Source organism: Podarcis melisellensis (genome assembly GCF_964234715.1).
Source record: "Podarcis melisellensis genome assembly, chromosome: 5".
NCBI classification, from domain to species: Eukaryota; Metazoa; Chordata; class Lepidosauria; order Squamata; family Lacertidae; genus Podarcis; species Podarcis melisellensis.
Genome location: NC_138537.1, coordinates 44,940,437 through 44,959,314, shown reverse-complemented (window position 1 = coordinate 44,959,314; position 18,878 = coordinate 44,940,437). Strand labels below are relative to the sequence as shown.

General features: G+C 42.5%; 1 protein-coding gene across 11 annotated transcripts in view; it reads left to right on the top strand.

The window, feature by feature from the left end:
• Positions 1-18,878, top strand: part of SH3PXD2A (SH3 and PX domains 2A) — a 250,113-nt gene that overhangs the window by 225,995 nt on the left and 5,240 nt on the right. For 10 of the 11 annotated variants that reach the window (XM_081911989.1, XM_081911991.1, XM_081911990.1 and 7 more), the window contains 4 exons: positions 549-632; positions 9,687-9,804; positions 15,513-15,847; positions 17,485-17,534. In XM_081911989.1, coding sequence (XP_081768115.1) covers positions 549-632; positions 9,687-9,804; positions 15,513-15,847; positions 17,485-17,534 — 587 coding nt within the window. The remainder of the gene's footprint in view (positions 1-548; positions 633-9,686; positions 9,805-15,512; positions 15,848-17,484; positions 17,535-18,878) is intronic. The other variant, XM_081911994.1, reaches the window with a different exon arrangement.

Here is an 18,878-nt window from a genome sequence, read left to right as displayed (position 1 = left end):
CTGATGGGAGCAAGCCAATGGTGTAATTGTTGTACATCAGATTGTAGAGGCCTCTTTAAAGGTTCCATCCTGCATGGTACAGATTTGGACCTTCCCTCTGCTCGTACAGAGTCATCTAAGGAACAGGCTCCAACTTTGGCAAAGGCTCTGAATGTTCCTGTGCCACAAAGATGTCATAAAAAAATTCTCCAAACACCCTGCATTCTAAGCAAAGGTGCTGTGATATTATTGATGTCTATTTCTTAAGACTTCCCAAAATTCTGGATACATACAACCCATTACTGTTATTATTTAGTATGATTTTATGTCCACTAAACGAAGAACCATGAGAAAGCCTGTTTGTGCCTGGGCCTCAGGTAGTTTCTTATTTTATCAGTTCTTGTAAACTAATCTGAATGTATTATTACATCTCATCCTCGCTAACACAAGACTAGTCCTTATTGTTACCATGTTTTACGTTGAGTTTGGTTCCCACCCCACCCACCCACCCATCACATTTTATTTTTCTTTCTTTCCTTTTTTATGTTCTCATCCATTTTCCAAAATAGTTTCTAAGAGACGCAAGGCACACCTGAGACGCCTGGACCGGCGATGGACACTGGGAGGGATGGTCAACAGGCAGCAGAGTCGAGGTGAATAACTTCTGGGACATGGTCCTTTGAAGGATGTACATGCTGGTGGCTGCTGCTGCTTCTCTTGCCATTCAACATTGCTACAGATTGCTGGAGGGTGTATTGCATTTTATTGGGTCTTGTCTTCTCTGCGGTAGAAACAAGCCTGCTTGCAGCAAAATTAGATGGCATTTAGGTGTGCTACCTGCTGAGCATGTTCAGATGGGAGCCAATAGCAAAAATCAGCTCTGCAGACACTATATGCTTTCACAAGCAACTCTTCACATCTTTTAATCTGTGCACCACTTCTGAAGGTCCTTAAGGTGACCGAAAAAGGGAAGACAGGAAAAGGACAATTTGATCAGTTTTTGTATTTGATGTAAATATGGCTCTTTCATTCTTGATTATTTTCTGTGGGTAGTTATTGTGATCATGGGGAGGGAAGGGAATGTACCTCAAACCTAAAGTAAGTAGGCTGATAGTGTGAGCCAAGAAATTAAGTTCATAGTTGAGAATGGTTGTACAAAGGAATGTTTTAGAAATCTGTTTAAAGAGGGTGTTGACTGTAGCCCCTAATAGTGTCTTGAAGGTTGAGGATTAGGTTGGTGGATGAAGTTAAATCATGAAATTAAATTCTTCCTCCCCCCTGCCAATGCCATATCCCACCCTCGCTCCTGCCTCCCACTGCAGAGCTGAGTTGGTAGCCAACCCTGATCCATTGACCGGTATGTAGCATAGCAGTAATAATAGTAATAGTAATAATATTTATTAGTACCCTTCTCGTCTGACTGGGTTGCCGCAGCCACTCTGGGCAGCTTCCAACAGAATGTAAAAATACAATGAAACATCAAATATTAAAAGCTTCCCATGAAGGGTTGGGGGCAGAACCTGAGCACTGCAAATAATGCTACATGCTTCCTGTTGCAGCCTACCAGAACAGCAGTATACTTATACCAAATGACACAGGAGGCTGTCACGGCATGTGTCAGTGGTTCTGCTGCATATAAATACAACGGGATGATAACACCAAGCTGGGCATTTCATGCATGTGAAAGTAGTTGTGTACTCTTCATATGGCATAGCACACATGTAGGGGAACATACTGTTTCCTACACAGAAGAGAGATCCTTGTAATGACTTTTGCCTTTCCTGACTCTAAGCCACTTCTTACTGGAAACGTTTACAAAAACTGTAAACCTTCCTGGGAACATCTGATGCTCCTGATTTACAGCCTGTTGGGAAGAACGCTGCCCTGTTCATTTGCCAGAGCTGGGCTGCACATAAAGAGAGGAGAGTGAGGCCTAGGGATGTGGTGAAATCTCCTTAATTCTTTCTGAGAATCGTGAAATTTGTAGGCCACTCCTTGGATCTTACACTATCCCTTGGGAAGGTGGCCATCTCAGAGACTGCACATTTTTCAGGCTTGAAGTTACTGATTTACTATCATTTGGAGCGCCAGTTGCCGTAAGAACTTCTCTGAACTGGTAGTAAACAAGGCTTCCCAAACCTGGTGCCTCCAGACATTTTGGCCTAGCAAGCTGATTGGAGTTGTAGTTCAAGGCACCGGGTTGTGAGAGACTGTTAGTGGGGATTTGTCTTATGTGAAAATGCTCTAAAACTTAACATTATTAGATTATCTCAGTTCTCAGGCATGGAGTGACTTTGTCCTGACAGAGGTTATTTGAACAAGGGGGTTCAGAGGCGGCAAAGGGAGATGGCGTGAAAGAGACTGCTGACTGAAGGGAAAGTATTTTTATGGAGAATTCTTCCGTGGTTTGGAAGATTTTGAGCTATTGCATGTTGCTTAGGAGCCTTAATTAGATAATTCCCCAGACTGCATGCCTCTGCTCCCAGTGTTTCAAAGTTGGATCAGGTCACACAGTGATGTCCCACAGCTGATACAAAGAGAGACACAAATTAAACGTTTGGGATAGCTTTCCCTGCCTCAGCCCTTAGGAACGTAATAAGGCATCCTATGCTGAGCAGACCATGTACCATCTACCTCAGTGTAGTCTACACTGACTGGCAGCAGCTTTCCAGGATTTCAGGCAGGGTTCTATCCTAGCCTTACTAGGGATTTCAGGGATTGAACCTGGGATCTTCTGCATGCAATGCTGATGCCCTGTCACTGAGCTGTGGCCCTTCCTGTGTCACAGAAAGCGACTGAGTCACTGGAAATTGTGTGACAGTTCTACTTGCATCTCACCTCAGTCTCAAGAAACTAAAAGGTGTATCTTGTACAGATATTATAATTATAGCGGTACCTCGGGTTACAGACGCTTCAGGTTACAGACTCTGCTAACCCAGAAATAGTACCTCAGGTTAAGAACTTTGCTTCAGGATGAGAACAGAAATTGCGCAGCGGCGGCAGCAGCAGGCCCCACTAGCTAAAGTGGTACCTCAGGTTAAGAACAGTTTCAGGTTAAGAATGAACCTCCAGAACGAATTAAGTTCTTTAACCGAGGTACCACCGTATTAGAATTTATATACCGCCCTATACCCGGAGGCCTCAGGGCAGTTCCCAAAACAAAATATAAAACCACAAAATATATAATCAAAATAAGAGCAACCCAATAACCCCTCCCCCCAAAAAAAAACACATTTTAAAAGGGCATAGGATGTCAATCAAATCAACCAAAGGCCTGGTTAAAAAGGAATGTTTCTGCCTGGCACGTAAAGGTGTATAATGAAGGCGGCAGGCAAACTTCCCTGGGGAGAGTATTCCACAGGTGGGATGCCACCTCCGAGACCAGCTCTGTCAGCTCAGCCAGGGAGACTGCTGGGCAGCAAGGTGGGCGGTAAACCTGCAGAATCCCTAATCTGTCCCAATTGCCCAGTGCCAGGAACACACACTCTAGATTCCTGCCCCCCAACTGGACAGTGAGCCTGGAGAGAGATAATCTCTATAGACCACAGCAACTCCCCCTCCCCAATCCTCAAATCTGGCCTGATGCTGCACTGAGTACCCAGGTGGGCACAACTGGGTGAGATTGATTCCACCCTGTTCACCCCCTCAAGTTTCAGTGATACATGCCAGATCAGCCTCCTCATCCATAATTAGATCATGGATCAGATCAGGGAAGAGGGGAGAGAGTCATTTGCTTCCTTTCTAAGGCAATTCCAATCCACACTTCACAAGAAAGTACGCAAAGCAGGAACACAACTGCCCTCTCATTTTTCATATGTGGATATCAAATAAAAATGCACACAAAAATATGTGTTAGAAGAAATGTGTACAAAACTGCATACGAACGCTTGTGCAGTTTTTAAAATTGAAAAAAAAAATGAGAAAAGGAAAAAAACAGAAAACATCCATCCCTTGAGCTTGTAGATAACTATTTTCATTTGCCATTCAGTTCAGATATGTGGAAACACAAGGAGTTTCAACCAAGTTTTACTCAAGAGTAGAACCATTGAAATAAATGAACATGGCTAAGTTTTGCCAATTAATTTCAATGGGTCTACTCTCAGTAAAACTTAGCTGATTACCATGCAAGCCGTTTTTCTCAAAGAGTTACCTTTGCTGGTAAAACATCCGTCAAGAAAGGGCTGTTTTTAATTGCTTCTCTTGCACTGAGAAAACCACCACCAAGACATTTGTATCAAGCAACCACAAATTGAGAGATCTTCCTCCATGTTTCTGGAAGGCTCAAAAGTTGTTAATCCTGTTCAATGAGAAATTGCTTGATCCCTGCATAAGAAGTTGTGTTGAAGCAGCTGCCACAGGGACCAACTTGCAGAAGCGACATGGCAGCTGTTTTGTGAGTGCACAACGTCTCAGACATGCAGATTTAAGAAGGAGAAAAAATGAACTTGGCTAACTTTGGCACAATCCCTGGAACACCGTCTGGAGGGAGTAGTAATCTTGTAGGTTTCAACGGTATTATACAGCAGTAGTGTGTCAGAGTAAGTAATCCGTAGGTGGCATAGTTGTGTGTGTTTGTGTCTTCTAACAACCAGAGATCTTTCTAACACAAAGGATGGTTGGACTTTAACATTAGTTGAAGTGAGGAAACTGACCTCGCTTGCAATGGTTTGCACACTGTCTTGAAATAGCTTTATTTTCCACAGCTTCTTCTAAAAAAGATGATTAATCTAGAAATATAGTATGCAATGTTTAAAAACAGGTGCAAGAAATATCACATGGGAGAGAATATTGATTGTGATAGTCCAGTAACTTATTTCATTTTAAAGAAGTGATCTCTTTTGCCTTCACACCAAAATATCAAACAAGAAATGGCTCACAAAACTTAAGAGACCACATATTGTCCACTTTAGGTTTTTCTGAAAACTGAATTGTATACTATCTTACTTGGACCCCTTTTAAACCCTCCTTGGTCAGCTGGATACAACACTAGTCATTCTTCTGAATGATAACATTTCATTGCTGTTTCCCATAAATGCCGACTTGCATACATTTGATATTGTAATTTTTTCTACGGTTAGCCTCAGCTGAAGACTGTCGCAAATTGCTTTTGGGGTTACAAGCGGACCCATGCTCAAAGGAGTGCCAGCTTAATTTATAAACTGTGTGTGCGCGCATTTGTGTGTGTGTGTTTGTGGTCTCCCTTTTTCCACCACTGTAAGGAAACCAAATGAGTGTAATTTGGGAAATGCTATAATATTTTGCTGCGAAAGCACTCTGCAAAGGGAAACTTTAATGATAGCTTCCTGTTGCAGCACAGAAGGCTTAAAAATAGCACAGCAAAACAAATCTATAACCAGGGCTCTAATATCTGTTGGAGTTTAATCTGACAACACTCTTTTCCCCCTTCATTCTTCTTTTGCCTTACTTTTCTCATCTTAAGTGAACAAATAAAATATTTCAGAAAGACCAATGTTCACCTTTGGATGGCTTTACACCCCCCCCCAAAACCCCCAGCAACAAATAATAGCATCCCTTTTGAAAGTAGAGTCTGTAATGGGCAAAGCTTCAGCTGCTCGACATTTGCAAATTTGGCTTCAAAACTGAGCCTTATTAGAAGTGTCTGAATCTTTTGCAGAACCTGTAAATGCAGCAGTCCCCCTTTGACATTTGTCAGCTGGGTGTGTTCATTACATAGAATTAAACATCATAACTTGAGCATTTCCTGGGTGAAAGAGATGCACGGATTGTGTTTCATACATTCCAGGGACAGGAAGCACAAGACATTAATACTTCTACTGCTTCTTCATTGGTGGTGTTTCCAAAGTTTTCATTCATTTTATGCAATACTTACACTCTCATTTGCCTCAATAAAAGCAGAGGTGCTATTTCTTGGAACTGTTGCAGCAGGAGCCTTTTAAAGAAAGAAGAAAGAAAGAAGCTTTAATGTGCAAGATGCACAAAGCAGAGCTTTGATTGCGTAGTGATGTCACCCCCTTTATGACTCTTAAATCATAAATATGTGGGTTTAGATGTTAGTTTATTGTCTCATTATAATAGTCACAGTGGGATACTTTTTCAGCATGTTTTAGCTATGAGGGGGTGTAGCTGAGGTTTTTGAAGTCACTTGCTAGCCTGTGCTTATTGCATTATCTAAAGTCAAGTGCAAATCTCATTGAAATCCTTTGCCTAGCACTTTAATATTTTCACCTCCAAAGCCTTAAAATAATATGGCTGTTAACGAGTCCCCTTAGGTGGGCTCTGAGCAGTTGAAGACCTATGAGAAAGATAAGGAATTGTTGCATGATTCTGAAACTGAGTTAACAAACAGAAAGATATGGCTGCATACTGTTTTCCCAGCAACTCAAAGTTAGGCCCATACCATAGTATGGTGGTAGCTGCTTGCACATGGATTTGGCAGGCACCATTCCATGGTGCAGCTGCCATAACAGTGCAGGAAATGATAGGGCAAAATACCTGCACAGATCAGTTTCATCCACAGACACTGCACTACTATAACATATATGGGCTTAAAATATAGACCTTTTCTAATGGCATATTTACACTTTCAACCAATAAAACACTTTTAACTGTTACGGCTTCTTCTAAAATACATGTGAGTGGGCACCTAGACACTCTCTGGGTGACCTGCCAAGCCCCAGAGGGCCCCATCCACTTTTGCTGCTGATCAGCCATTCACCTTTCCTGCAGTCTCAAGGTGATCAAGGGGACAGGGTTAAAGAGAGGTGTGTGTTTGTGTTTAAGAGTGAGATGGAGTAAAGGCTGTGCTGTTTTCCTAGAAAAAGTGCTGGAGCTTGCCACGAACACCTCCCTTGTTCTTAGAATGGCATTGGGACCCATCTGAGTTCAGGCTGAAAAAAAAGCCTGAAGTAAGGGCAAAGCTGGTTCTGCCTACCTCAGGGTCTGGTCCTTTCCTCTGCCACCTATTGCCCTTGTGGTTAAAAAGCTTTCTCCCCACTGCACTGAAGAATCTTAGGAAATATAGTTTAATTGGGGTGTGACAATGATCTTAGACAGTTTCTATCCCCCTGCCGTTAGCACAAAAGAGGGCATAACTACCCCAGTTCAGCTCTGTGGTTCAGCTATCCCTTAAAAGTCTGAGTTCTTGGTGATGACTGCGTCTCCCCACAAAGGAATGCAATTTCTCCTATTGTGTGATGTAGTTTGTTTGCTTTTTGTTTTTGATGGCTCAGCATGTCCTAAGTGTGATAAAGAGTCCAAAAGCAGTACTGTAATCCTAATGAAACAAGGCTGTGGTTTTGTTGGAGTGTTGCAGTCGTGTCCCTTGCCAACATCTCCAGAAAACAAAAAATGAAGTATGGATCTCTCTGCAGAGGCTTTCAAGTTTTCTCAGTGCCAGTTGAGCCACAAGCTAATGCAGATAACAGCATATTCAGATTGAATGTCATCGGCATCCAGAGCAGGGAGCAAAAATGGCCCTGTTGAATTGCTGTTATCTCCTCTGCCTGCCTTCTTAAATGCGTGTGTAAAACTTCATAGCTGGCCAATAAGATTTTCAGAACTTCTCAAGCTATATCCAGTCCTTAAGTTGAACTGATGATGCCACACTATAATTCAGACCTACTGCTGTGCAAGTTAGGGAGGAATTTCAACCATTCAGTTGTACGATTGGAAATCAATTATTTATGTATCAGTGTGTTTCCACACAGACTGCTGTTGATGCAACTGAACTCCAATCCAGATAGTTACCATAATGTGTGAACTGCCCTGGGATCTTGGGAATTCTGGCAAACAACCTTATCTTACATTATATTCTGGACACCAGCCTTCAATTAACTGATAAAGTGGGATCAGTCTGCATCAGATAGCAGGGAGCCTTTTTCTTTCTGTTTAAAAGTACTGCTCTTACCTTTTGCTGTTGTCTCCACCCCTTCTATCTGTATTGACTTCCTGGGGATCTGAAACTCTGCCTACATCTAGGATCCTTTCTCTCCTCCCCTCTGTTTCTGCAATTCCAAGTGTATAGTTAGGCTGACAGCATAAATGGCTATCTTATCTGCCAATAAAATCATTGCATTTGCATGAGAAGCATTTTCACCACTATCTTGGCTAAAGTGGTATGTCTGTGATGAGAATCCTGGACTAATATACTGCAGTCACTATATTGCTTTGGATAAACTCCCCTTCCTCCTGAACATCAATTAGCAGGATATAGGTATCCGGACTCCCATGTAGGGTTAGGTAGGGAGACTTCAACAGAACGGCACAAGCAACTACCCAATGATAAGCAATGCAACTCCATCTCTTCCATTTTGTGAACAATTTAAACATTTACTTACTTATTTTGAAACAGAATATTTCCCTACTGTAATCCTCAAGCACAAGAGAGTTCATGCATTGTGGAGAATAGCAACAAGACTCCCTATCACCTCCCCAAACACACATAAAGAAATAGTACATCATTTTGTGATCATTTCCCCTCTCTTTAGTCTCTGGATTCTGTATGCTGCTCACATGATAGCTGTCTGTGGGGCTGCCATTCAGATTAAAATCCCACCACCCTGCTATGTCCCAGTCTGGAAAATAAACAAATGAAAGATTATGAAACTGGTACTGGACAGGAGAGTAGTGTGAATGTTACACCAAGTGTAAAATTAGAGGAGGAGTTAATTTTAGTGTGGAAAAGTCATTGATTGGTGAGTCTTTTACATGATCTGTTATCCCAAGGGGTCTTCCAAATTCACTGAAATGTCAATTTGAAACTTTGCTTATGTAATTAGCTAGCATCGTAATATGCAGATGAGAGTCTCTGGGTACTTTGGAGGCATTTTCTTCTCCTGACTCTTGTTTGGAAGGAGGTGGTTGTGGCTTGAGTTGGGGAGCTTGTGGCCCTGCAGATGTTGTTGGACTACAACTCCCATCAGTGAGTGTTAGCTGGTGCTGATGAGAGTTGGGACTCCTAATCACATCTGGAGTGCCCCCAACTGTGACCTAGTGTAGAGTTGGGTAAAGTTCATAGCAAGTGCACAGTTAGCTAAAATGCTTTGTGATTCCATGGCTTTGCAAAGACTTAATAATCTGTGGTGGGTGGATAAAACGGGACTTCTAGCACTGAATTAATGATGTTGATTTTTTAAGAAGATACTTAGAAAGTGACACTTGCCTTTCTCTTGGGAGCACTGAGGTTTGGAGTGGAGTTAGGGGAGGTACAATATGATCTAATCATGAAAAAAAACAAAACAAATACTGGCAGCTTGGTGCTGCAAACTTGTATTATTTCTAGGAGTGTGAAGATGATAGGTCAGTCCATTCCTTCGAGCTGGAGTAGTATTGGTCCCACTCCAGCTTCAGCATTCAGATTCCAGTAATGCAATGTTTAACATAACCATGTGTGTGCTAAATGGAGCCAGCTGGAGCAAGTTCCTCCAGTGATGCTTTGCTACTCTGGCAGAGAGCTTGATTTTTGTCAATACCATATGTAGGAGATGGGGGAGACCCCTCCTCAGGGACCCTGTCTCATTTGTTGGCATTGACGGCGCAGGGCGGTGGCGAGGAGCTGATACAGGCATGCTTAGCTAATAGGTACAGGGCCTCACAAGCAAGACTCCACCTCTGCAATGCTGCCACATTTTAATTGCTGCGAAATCATTTTGAATAGCAATCAGGAAAGAGCAACAGCTGGGGCCAGTTTTGATCTTAACTGATGTTGCCCTCTCTTTCTTTGCTAGAAGAGAAATATGTCACAATCCAGTCATACACCAGCCAGGGGAAGGATGAAATCGGGTTTGACAAAGGAGTCACTGTGGAGGTCATTCAGAAGAACCTGGAAGGATGGTGGTACATAAGGTAAAGGTTTAATTAAATCATTCTGGTGTTGGCAGGCCTTTTGCTTACTAGCCTTGTAAACACGGCATCTCACAAGTTGCTTGTATCTAAGAAAGGACCTCAGCATATTGAAAACAAAAATGCTGGTCAAGTTGTACAAAGCTACTTAAAATTATATTGAATATGTCGTTAAAATAATGAAATACAATATATAGAAACAGGTGCGGGGAGGAAAAAGGCTTCTGGGGGATATGTGTGTCCTTCAAGTTGGAAAAAAATCCAAATCGTCTCTCGTGGGTGGTTGTTCTCTTCATTAGTGATTGAGGTGAGCAGCTAGGGTCTCCCAGTTTGCAATCCTATGGACATTTTCCTTTGAGTAAGACCTACTGAGCACTGTGGGACAAGTTGCATGGGATTAATGTCGGCAGGTTTGATGTTTGATAACTTTGGAAAGTTGTTACCGTTGTGTGTGTGCGTCACTGCAACACAAGTTATATGACAGCAACAGCTCAAATACTTGTCAATATGTGTTGGTCAATGAATGACCTTGTTTTGCTTTTGTGTTTGTTTATTTGCAAAAATAGCTGATAGACTATTTTAGAAGAAATGTTTTAGGGGAGTCATGAGGAAGCAGTGGTGTGTTAGGTCTCTGTGGTGCTACACTTTGGCCTGTAAAACAGGTATCCCTTTAACCGCTGGGGGCAGGGGGGCAGGGAGCAGTCTAATTTTCTCTTCTGGTGCCCTTAAACGGCTAATTTCAAGCATAAACTGGATTTTCTTTTTTTAAAAAAAGACACCTGGCGCAGCTCCAGAAACATTAAATGCCACGTAAGCAGTATGTATTTGCAGTGCTCAGCATAATAGACTCCTGTTGCTTGGTGATAGGAGAGGGATGAAAGATGCAATGTGTATAAAGCCATTCAAGTTTAACTGCTGCAGTCAGATAAATATTTGAAGCAAATCCTACTGAATTTAATGGGGCTCCCTTTCATGTAAGAGGCCAAAGGATTGTCGTAATTGAAAGACTGGTTGGACAAAGGTACAGGTTTCCTAAAGAAGGTGTAGAATTCTGCTCCTTGTGACAAGTGTCAAAGGGAGGGTACAAACCTGTGGATCCTGACACATTATAAGGAGTTCTTTTGGGTAACTCTGGTGATCCCACCCCACCCTGGGATACTATGAACCTACCCCTTATTGCTCACTTCCTTTTGCATGTGGAACATATATTTTTCATAGGTTGTCATTTGCTTTGTAGTCTGGCCATCTTTAAGGCACTGGAGCTATGAATAATGGAACCACATAGAGTTCTATGTGTTCTATAAACATGTTCGCTGTTGCATCTTCCTGATTAACTCTCCCATCAATAACAAATGAAAGCCGATAGAAGATTTCCAACGTGATGAGCAGGGAATAGCTGGCCCATTGTCAGCTCTGCATTCTTCCCTTTTTAAATCATCCATGGGACTTTAATCCAAAGCCAAGGGTTCAGGAGCAAGAGTGCACAGTTCTTTGCAGAAGGAGGAACAATATCACAAACTCCCCCTGATGTTATTGCTGAACTCCCTTTTTGTTTTTAAAATATTTTTTCTGGTCACTGCCAGCCTTCCTTTTATCTTTAGGTCTGCAGGGGCCTAGAATCTCTTGCAGTCTTCAGTATTTTCATTGAAGAGGGAGACCAAAGCCTCTAATTTTTAGCAGTGTTTACATTTTGTGCAAATGGGGAAGGCATAAATGAAAGCAGGCTAGAGCCCCTGCCCCTGGCTCAGCTTCCCTGCCTCCTGGTGTTGACTGTATTTTGTAGTTGGATGAAGGCACCTTGCATGCCAGAGACTCTTCTCATTCTGCACATGCAGAGAAAAGCTATCTTTGCTGATGCATGCGCACGGAGATTCAGTCTAGGCTGAAGCCAAACTAGAAGGCCTTTAAAAAGCCTAGGAAGTATTCATCCTTATGTAGCAGAGGAAGCTTGGAGAGCATCTGGTCCCACCCCTACTGTGCACGGCAAGACTATCTCCGTTGTGCATGTTTAGATGGGATCCACTACAATGCTATGGTTAACAGACCTGATTTTCCTAGACAGTGGATAGCCGACCAGAAGCTGCAGACTTCATTGCCAATATATCTACCTAAGGCATGGCAGCCTTCCACAGAAGAGTGTGGTTTTGGTCCACAATAACAAGAGTCCTTGCATATGAAACAGGGATTTCCTAATTTGCTTTCTCTTCCTCCTCTGTTATGAATCGAGTTGAAGGCAAGAATGAATGAAAGATAAGATATAGTGCTTAGGCTGGTTCTGAACTGTGGTTAAGAATGTCATGCTTGTAACAGCAGCATCAGAACAGCAGGTGCAGTCCACTTGAAAAATGCCCCCATCTAAATCCATAGGATGTAGGTGCATGTTGGTGCACATACTTGGGCCCTCTGACTCTCAGGGGGCCCTGATAATGAAGGTGATGGGGAAATGCACTGAAAAGTGTAGGGTGACCGAATGATTAATGGAAAGATTTATAAACAACGCTGCAAGCAAATCAGAATAAATGCTCAAGAAACCAAAGTGGGACTATTATAGCTATCAGAACTTTTGCCACACAAAAAATGCTTGCAAGAATGCATAATCGTAATGACGTATGTGTCACAAGAATAAGATAAGCACTAATAATTAGGTAATAAGTTCCACGTTAAAGTCTTTAATGTTCACCTCCTTAAATAATAGTTTCCAAAATACATGGTTCTGTACTGATTCTTACTTCCCCCTCCCCTGCTTTTCCCTTCCTGGTTTCCTTCCCTCTGGAGTAATTCCAGTATTCTGGAGCTGGAAAGCAGATGTTAACAGGGAAGAAAACGCTCAGACAAATGGAGGCCTCTCTCCCCCCCCCCTTTTCTCCCGCCCCCCAGTGTTGTTATAGTTTGGATGCTAACTTTTCATTCAGCATTTTAAAAACTTTTCGGGAATTGCAGTGTAGCCGCTTCTATATATTACCACCTTCTTGTTGCATTCCACTCTCCAGTGCATCTGAATGTTGCCCTCCCTCCCCTGCTCCATTTTCCTTTACAGTATTATGAATGTTGAGAAGTGGTTACTGTTCTAACCCTAAACTCTTAATTGAACTGTTGTCTTCCACAGCTATGGGAAACTGTGCAAGCAAATAGCCTGTCAGATAATGTGCTTGATGCAACTCATGGGGGATGAGAATGCAACTCATGGGGGACGCCAACCAGCTTCTCCTGCTGCTGCTGTGCAAGGGAAAGAGGTCTGAAGCACATACACACACACCCAGCTAGTGGTGGCAGGAGGAGGAGGAGTGGCCTGCCATTGAAGCTGCGCTGCCGCTGTATTCAACTCTGCCTCTGGCTTCTTCTGATGTCCCCCCCCCCATTGCCCTTGAAAGCTGGCACCTCTGGCTTAATGAAATGTCTGCACCCTATTTAAAAGTGGGGGTTATAACTATTACTGTTACAGGGAGAAAGAGCAAGAAACTGCTTCGGTGGATGAACCTTGATACTTGCTACAAGATTTTGTTTGGCTTTCATTTTTGCTGCAATTTTTTGATCACATAGAATGGAACAAGTTCCTGGGCCAGTCTTAGGGTTGTGCCATGCAAGGGAACTAGTACATCTATGAAATCTGAATGTAAGAGTATAAGCACATAAGAATAACCCTCCTGGATCAGGCCAGTGGCCCTTGTAGTCCAGTTTGCTGTTCTCAAAGTGCCCAACTAGGTGCCCATTGGAAGCCCACAAGCAGGACCTAAGCGCAGTAGCATTCTTCCCTCCTGCAGTTTGCAGCAACTGGCGTTCAGAAACATATTGCATCCAACTGTGCAGGCACAGTATAGACATTATGGCTCACAGCACTGATAAACTTATATCCTATGAATTTGCTGCTACCCAATTTTGGCAAAGCCAGTGTCCTTTTTATCTTGCTCAGAACTCCTGTGCCTACTTGCATAGGCATATGAAAGTTAATCGTGGAGCTTGTCCTTAGATGCAGCTAACTCCAAGCACGTCTCCATTTTTTGTGCTGAGCTAGGCTTCTACGTTGTGATTACACATATGCAAAGCTCCTAGGAGCAAGATTGTTTGGGGGTAGCTGGATCTTTTGTGCCTGGCCCCCAATCATCTGCCCCTATTGCTCTTTAAGTGCAATACTGTTTTAAACTAAGGTTACCAGACATCCCCGTTTCCCGGGGACAGTCTCCGGATTTACAAATCAGTCCCCATACAAAATCCATTGAAGTTGAAAAGTGTCCCTGGATTCATTGGAAAAAATCTGGTAACCTTATTTTAAATTGTTTGGCATCAAGGCCAGTACTCTGATTTGCTTATCTTTCTGCAAATCTGATGTGGGAAGATGCCCACAGAGCTTCAGAATTAAATCTGAGCTTCTGCATTGGCTCTACATGACTGTGATCCAGTGAGGCTCAGGGGAAGAACCTCAGCCATGGGGTGTGCCTACCTTGATGACGAGGGGGGGGAGTGGTCAAAGAATCTTGTATTAATAGTCACTGCAATAAAGAAAGGCTTTGTTTTTCTCCCCTGCTGTGCTCTTTCAGACTCCCAAAAGGAGGGGAGAGAATTAAGAGTGCACTCATTTGACTAACCAATCACATTGCTGTCCTGCTCTCAGAGTTGTTGAGCAAGTAAAAGTATGAGGCATTTGAAGAAAAGAATCTCATGTTAAGCCTTGTTTCTTCCTGTAGGCAGTTTCTCACTTCCACAAGTTCTATTTTCTCTCAGCCCCTTGTCCTGAAAGCTTTGCTCACCGGCAGTGAAGTGATCCCATTGCTCACTGCTGCCATTGGAGGGCTGCGAGAGGACTGCCCATGACAGTTGTAGAGTGTGATGGAAGTGGCTTTCCCATGCTGCTCCCATGCTCAGTTATCCAGAATGGAAGTGGCGAAACCTGGACTGCATGCCAGTAACAGCTTCAAGACTTTTTCTCCCATGTTTTTTGAGAAAGACATCTTTTGGATGTCTTCTGTGTTTGAGAGACCTGGAATTGTGAGTACTCTTTAACTAAAGTTGCTAGAGGGGCAAAAGGGGAAGGAAGAATATTGCAGAGGAGTAGGTTATAATTCCGCAACTAAGCCCATGACATTTGTGACTCCATCTGGTTTTAAGTCCTTGTGAGCCCTGATTCAAAGTAAACTTTTTTATTGGGTTAGCTCTCCCAATGCTGGGGGTACTTCCAGATGGGCATCAGTGTTCCCTTTGCATGCTTTGCCCCCCTCTTTCAATGTCCACATGGAAATGTTAGCATAAAAGTGCCAACCCACCCCCCCATTTTTCCCTTTCCAGGGAATATCCCCAAGTCTAAAAACCCCTTCTCTAACTACCCATTTAGTGATATCTCAATGACCTCTTTGCAAATTAAGGACTGCCTGGAAGCATCCAGGATCCAGCAACTATTGGGTTTTGTATTTCCAAAGTAGGATTCTTGGAGCACACTTACCAGTTGCTATGCAGCTAGGGCTGATGGGATTTGGAGTTTAACCATAGCTAGAGGACCACAGGCTTATAATCTCTGCTTCATTTCAGTATTGCAGCACTGACCGGCAACTATGTGGTTATAGTCACTTTCCATTAGTAGGTTTTTTTTGCATGCATTTTAAGGTGTGCGTGGGGATTCTAATCCTATTCCTGCAACACCGGTCGGTACATCATCCTGCAACACCATGTCAGATTTTGAGGCACAGAAAACTGAATATATTTGCGTTTTCTATTTCTAGGTATTTAGGCAAAGAGGGCTGGGCCCCAGCCTCGTACCTGAAAAAAGCAAAAGATGACCTTCCATCAAGGAAAAAGAACTTGACGGGGCCAGTGGAAATTATAGGAAACATCATGGAGATCAGCAACCTGTTGAATAAGAAATCCTCTAGTGACAAGGAAACCCAGTCAGAAATTGAAACAGCAGAATCCCACATCACCAAGAAGGAAATAAGCTTGCCCATCTTATGCAGTGATTCTAATGGCAATGCCATGATGACTCAAGACAAACAGATTTCAAAATTGGCACAGGGTTCTCCAGCCATAGCACGGATTGCGCCACAAAGAGCTCAAATAAGTAAGGCCATAGTAGACTCCTAGCTACTTATTTACTGCTGGGGAAGGTTGGAAGGGTCAACAACTTCTGATGGATTGAGGAAAATACTAGTTGAGAGCAGCCTCCTCAGCCCGGTTCTTCAGATGTTTAGGGGACTACATCTCCCATCAGCCCCAGCCAGCATGGCCCATGATCAAGGGTGATGGGTGGTGCTTTTACCTTGGGCCCTCAAAAGTTGTTGGACTCCAACTCCCAGCATCCACGGTCATCTTGCCAAATGGTCAGGGATGATGGGAAATGTCATCCAACAACATATGGGGACCCCAGCTCATTCTTAAATATAGAAAATGGGTGAATTTAAAGTTATATGTTAAGCCATTAAAAACTATGATTGAAACGAGAGGTTTGTGAAAATGGAGTTGGCACCAGAAATATACAAAGGAGGAGGGAGAATAGATGAATGCATATGATAGCAAGTCTTGCAGGGCAGAGTGGAATATTAATAAGGAGTGCAGGCTACACCTGGCTAGGCCCCTTGGCTGATGTTTGTCTGCAAAAAGTCTGACAACCACCAGTCTGTGATTGATTGCTATGATCCTGAATGTGACATGATTCCTGCATAGACTCATCTTTTGGGAAGACATCTGACGCCCCCTTCTGGTGAATTGCTCCTAAAAGTCTAGATTTCTATATTAGCACAAGGGTTTTTCAGTTGTTCACATCTAGAGTGATTGAACAGACATAAAGAGGGGGCATGGAATCATGGCAGCAAGCTCTGCTTCAGTACAGTCACTTGAAGGTCAGAACAAAGCCCACAGAAGTATAATCCTGTCAGGGTTCCAAAAGCCATGGAGAGAGTCATCTGTATTTACAGCTCTGTTTTCATAGGCTCCATACAGTTCTTACTTGAAGGTGTGCAGAATGGAGACAGGGACCATATGGTGATCTTGTTCCCCTCTCTGCATGCAAATATCACATGAAAGGGGCTCCATTGTTGTGAATAGCCATGCCATCTTTCTGGGCATCATAAAAAACAAAACGAAATTCCCATACTATGTTGGCTTAACTCCAAAAACCCATTGGTTTTATTTTGACTTCTTTGCACCTTGCCCCCACCATCAGTTCCATCCAACATAATTTGGCAAGATTAAAAGAATCATCTGTTTTAATTCTTCTTCTCCTGTGTCTCAGATAAAGCAGATCAGTTCTGGCTTCAGCACATAGTAACCCTTTTGGGGTAGGGGCAGGTGAAGACCTTTTCATTTGTCTAGACCTCTTAGAGCTTGTAGACAAGCCTTTGCCAACCTGGTGCCCTCCAGTTGTTTTGGGCCCCAACTCCCATCAGCCCCAGCCAGCACAAGTTGTAATCTAAAACATCTGGAACTTGTGGGAGTCTTGGAGAGTTGTCAGTCCTGTTTTTATGCTGACTTTGCTGCTCTGTTGGTTTTCATAAATATGTTATTTGTATTTTGTTTAAAAACATAAGGTGCCCAGGAAGGCTTTGCGCCTTAAAAATTGTTATTAAATTATTGTAACAAATAAATTATTTTATTTTTCTTGGACACGTTAATTTTTATTTTAATTGCTGGCAGAACATTGAAGCTTGGATGTGCATGTGCCTGTTCTGGTTAAATATGGAATATTTTTTCTTTCACTAGGTTCTCCAAATCTAAGAACCAGACCTCCCCCAAGAAGAGAATCTAGTTTGGTGAGTGCCAATTTCTTTTATACTTCCAATGGCACTTGCAAATATTTAACTCTGCACAAATGCAACACCTCTTAATCTGTTGCACTCAGGTCCCAGTGGAACAGGAAGAAAGAAAGTGGGAAGAATTACCCTCTTTTGTTTTCCCAGTTGTGCACATACTACTTTTATATTATCTTTGGCCACATCCACACCACACATTTAAAGCACTATGTTACCATTTTAAATGGTCATTGCTTCTCCCAAAAAAATAATGGGAAGTGTAGTTTAATAAGGGTACTGAGAGTTATTAGGAGGCCCCTATTCAGAGTTTCCTGGGAAGAATGATAGATTGTCAAACCACTCTCAGAATTGTAACTCTTTGAGGGGATCTCCAAAAACTCTTAGCACCCTTAAAAACTTCAGTTCCCAAGATTCTTGGGGGGGAAGAAGTGGCTTTTAAAAAGTGATATCCGAGTACCTTAAATATATGTTGTGGATGTAGCCTTTCTAACTTGTCAAAAGTTGTTTGGAGCTATTAGTGATCCATGAGCTACAGCTGTATTACAGAACTGAGTTTTATTCCATCCCCCACATACTCCTGTCTCTTCATTTTGAATAGTACCATACATAGGTTATAGTGTGAATATGTACGTGCAAGCTTCCACTTCTTTAATGTACTAGACCAAGTTTGTCCTTAAAATACCTATTTTCCTGCTACACCCACCTCTATCAAATGCAGGCCTGGATTTGCTCATTCCAGAGGCATGCCATTTTATAAAGCATTTAATCTAGACAAATATAAACTATCCAATGAAGAAAGGCTCTTCATCCTGTTTCTCTCATCTGCCCTTTTTCCCCTTCACAAAAAAGGTGGGAGAAAAAATATACACTGTCAAAATGGTTTAAGCAATAGTTAAAAGGTTGGGTTGAATATAGATTCTTTCATTGTGTGTATCTGACCTCCCTCAGGTCTTATAATCTTGCTTGAGTGATTATAACTATTACTGAGGTGAACCCTCAGTGTTGCCCTTAATGTAAAAAAAACCCCCAAAACCTAGCCACCTCTGCTGTAGGATTTCTACTATGAAGCAATTTCCACTTAATATTTTTAAGTTGTTCAAGGCTTGTGAGTTTTAAGCTCCTATGCATCCATCCACATTATCCAGTCATTTAAAAACAGGGAATGGAGATGGCAGCACAGCAGGTCTTCCTGCTTCAAGGGTTTTCATCTTCTTCCCATTCCATAGGAAGTGGAAATCTCACTAATGTATTTGAATTGAGGAAGTTTAAAACTGACTGAGAGCTGTATCACTGGACTGGTAACACCCATTCCACTTGATTGGCCACCAGGTTTAAGGGATAGCT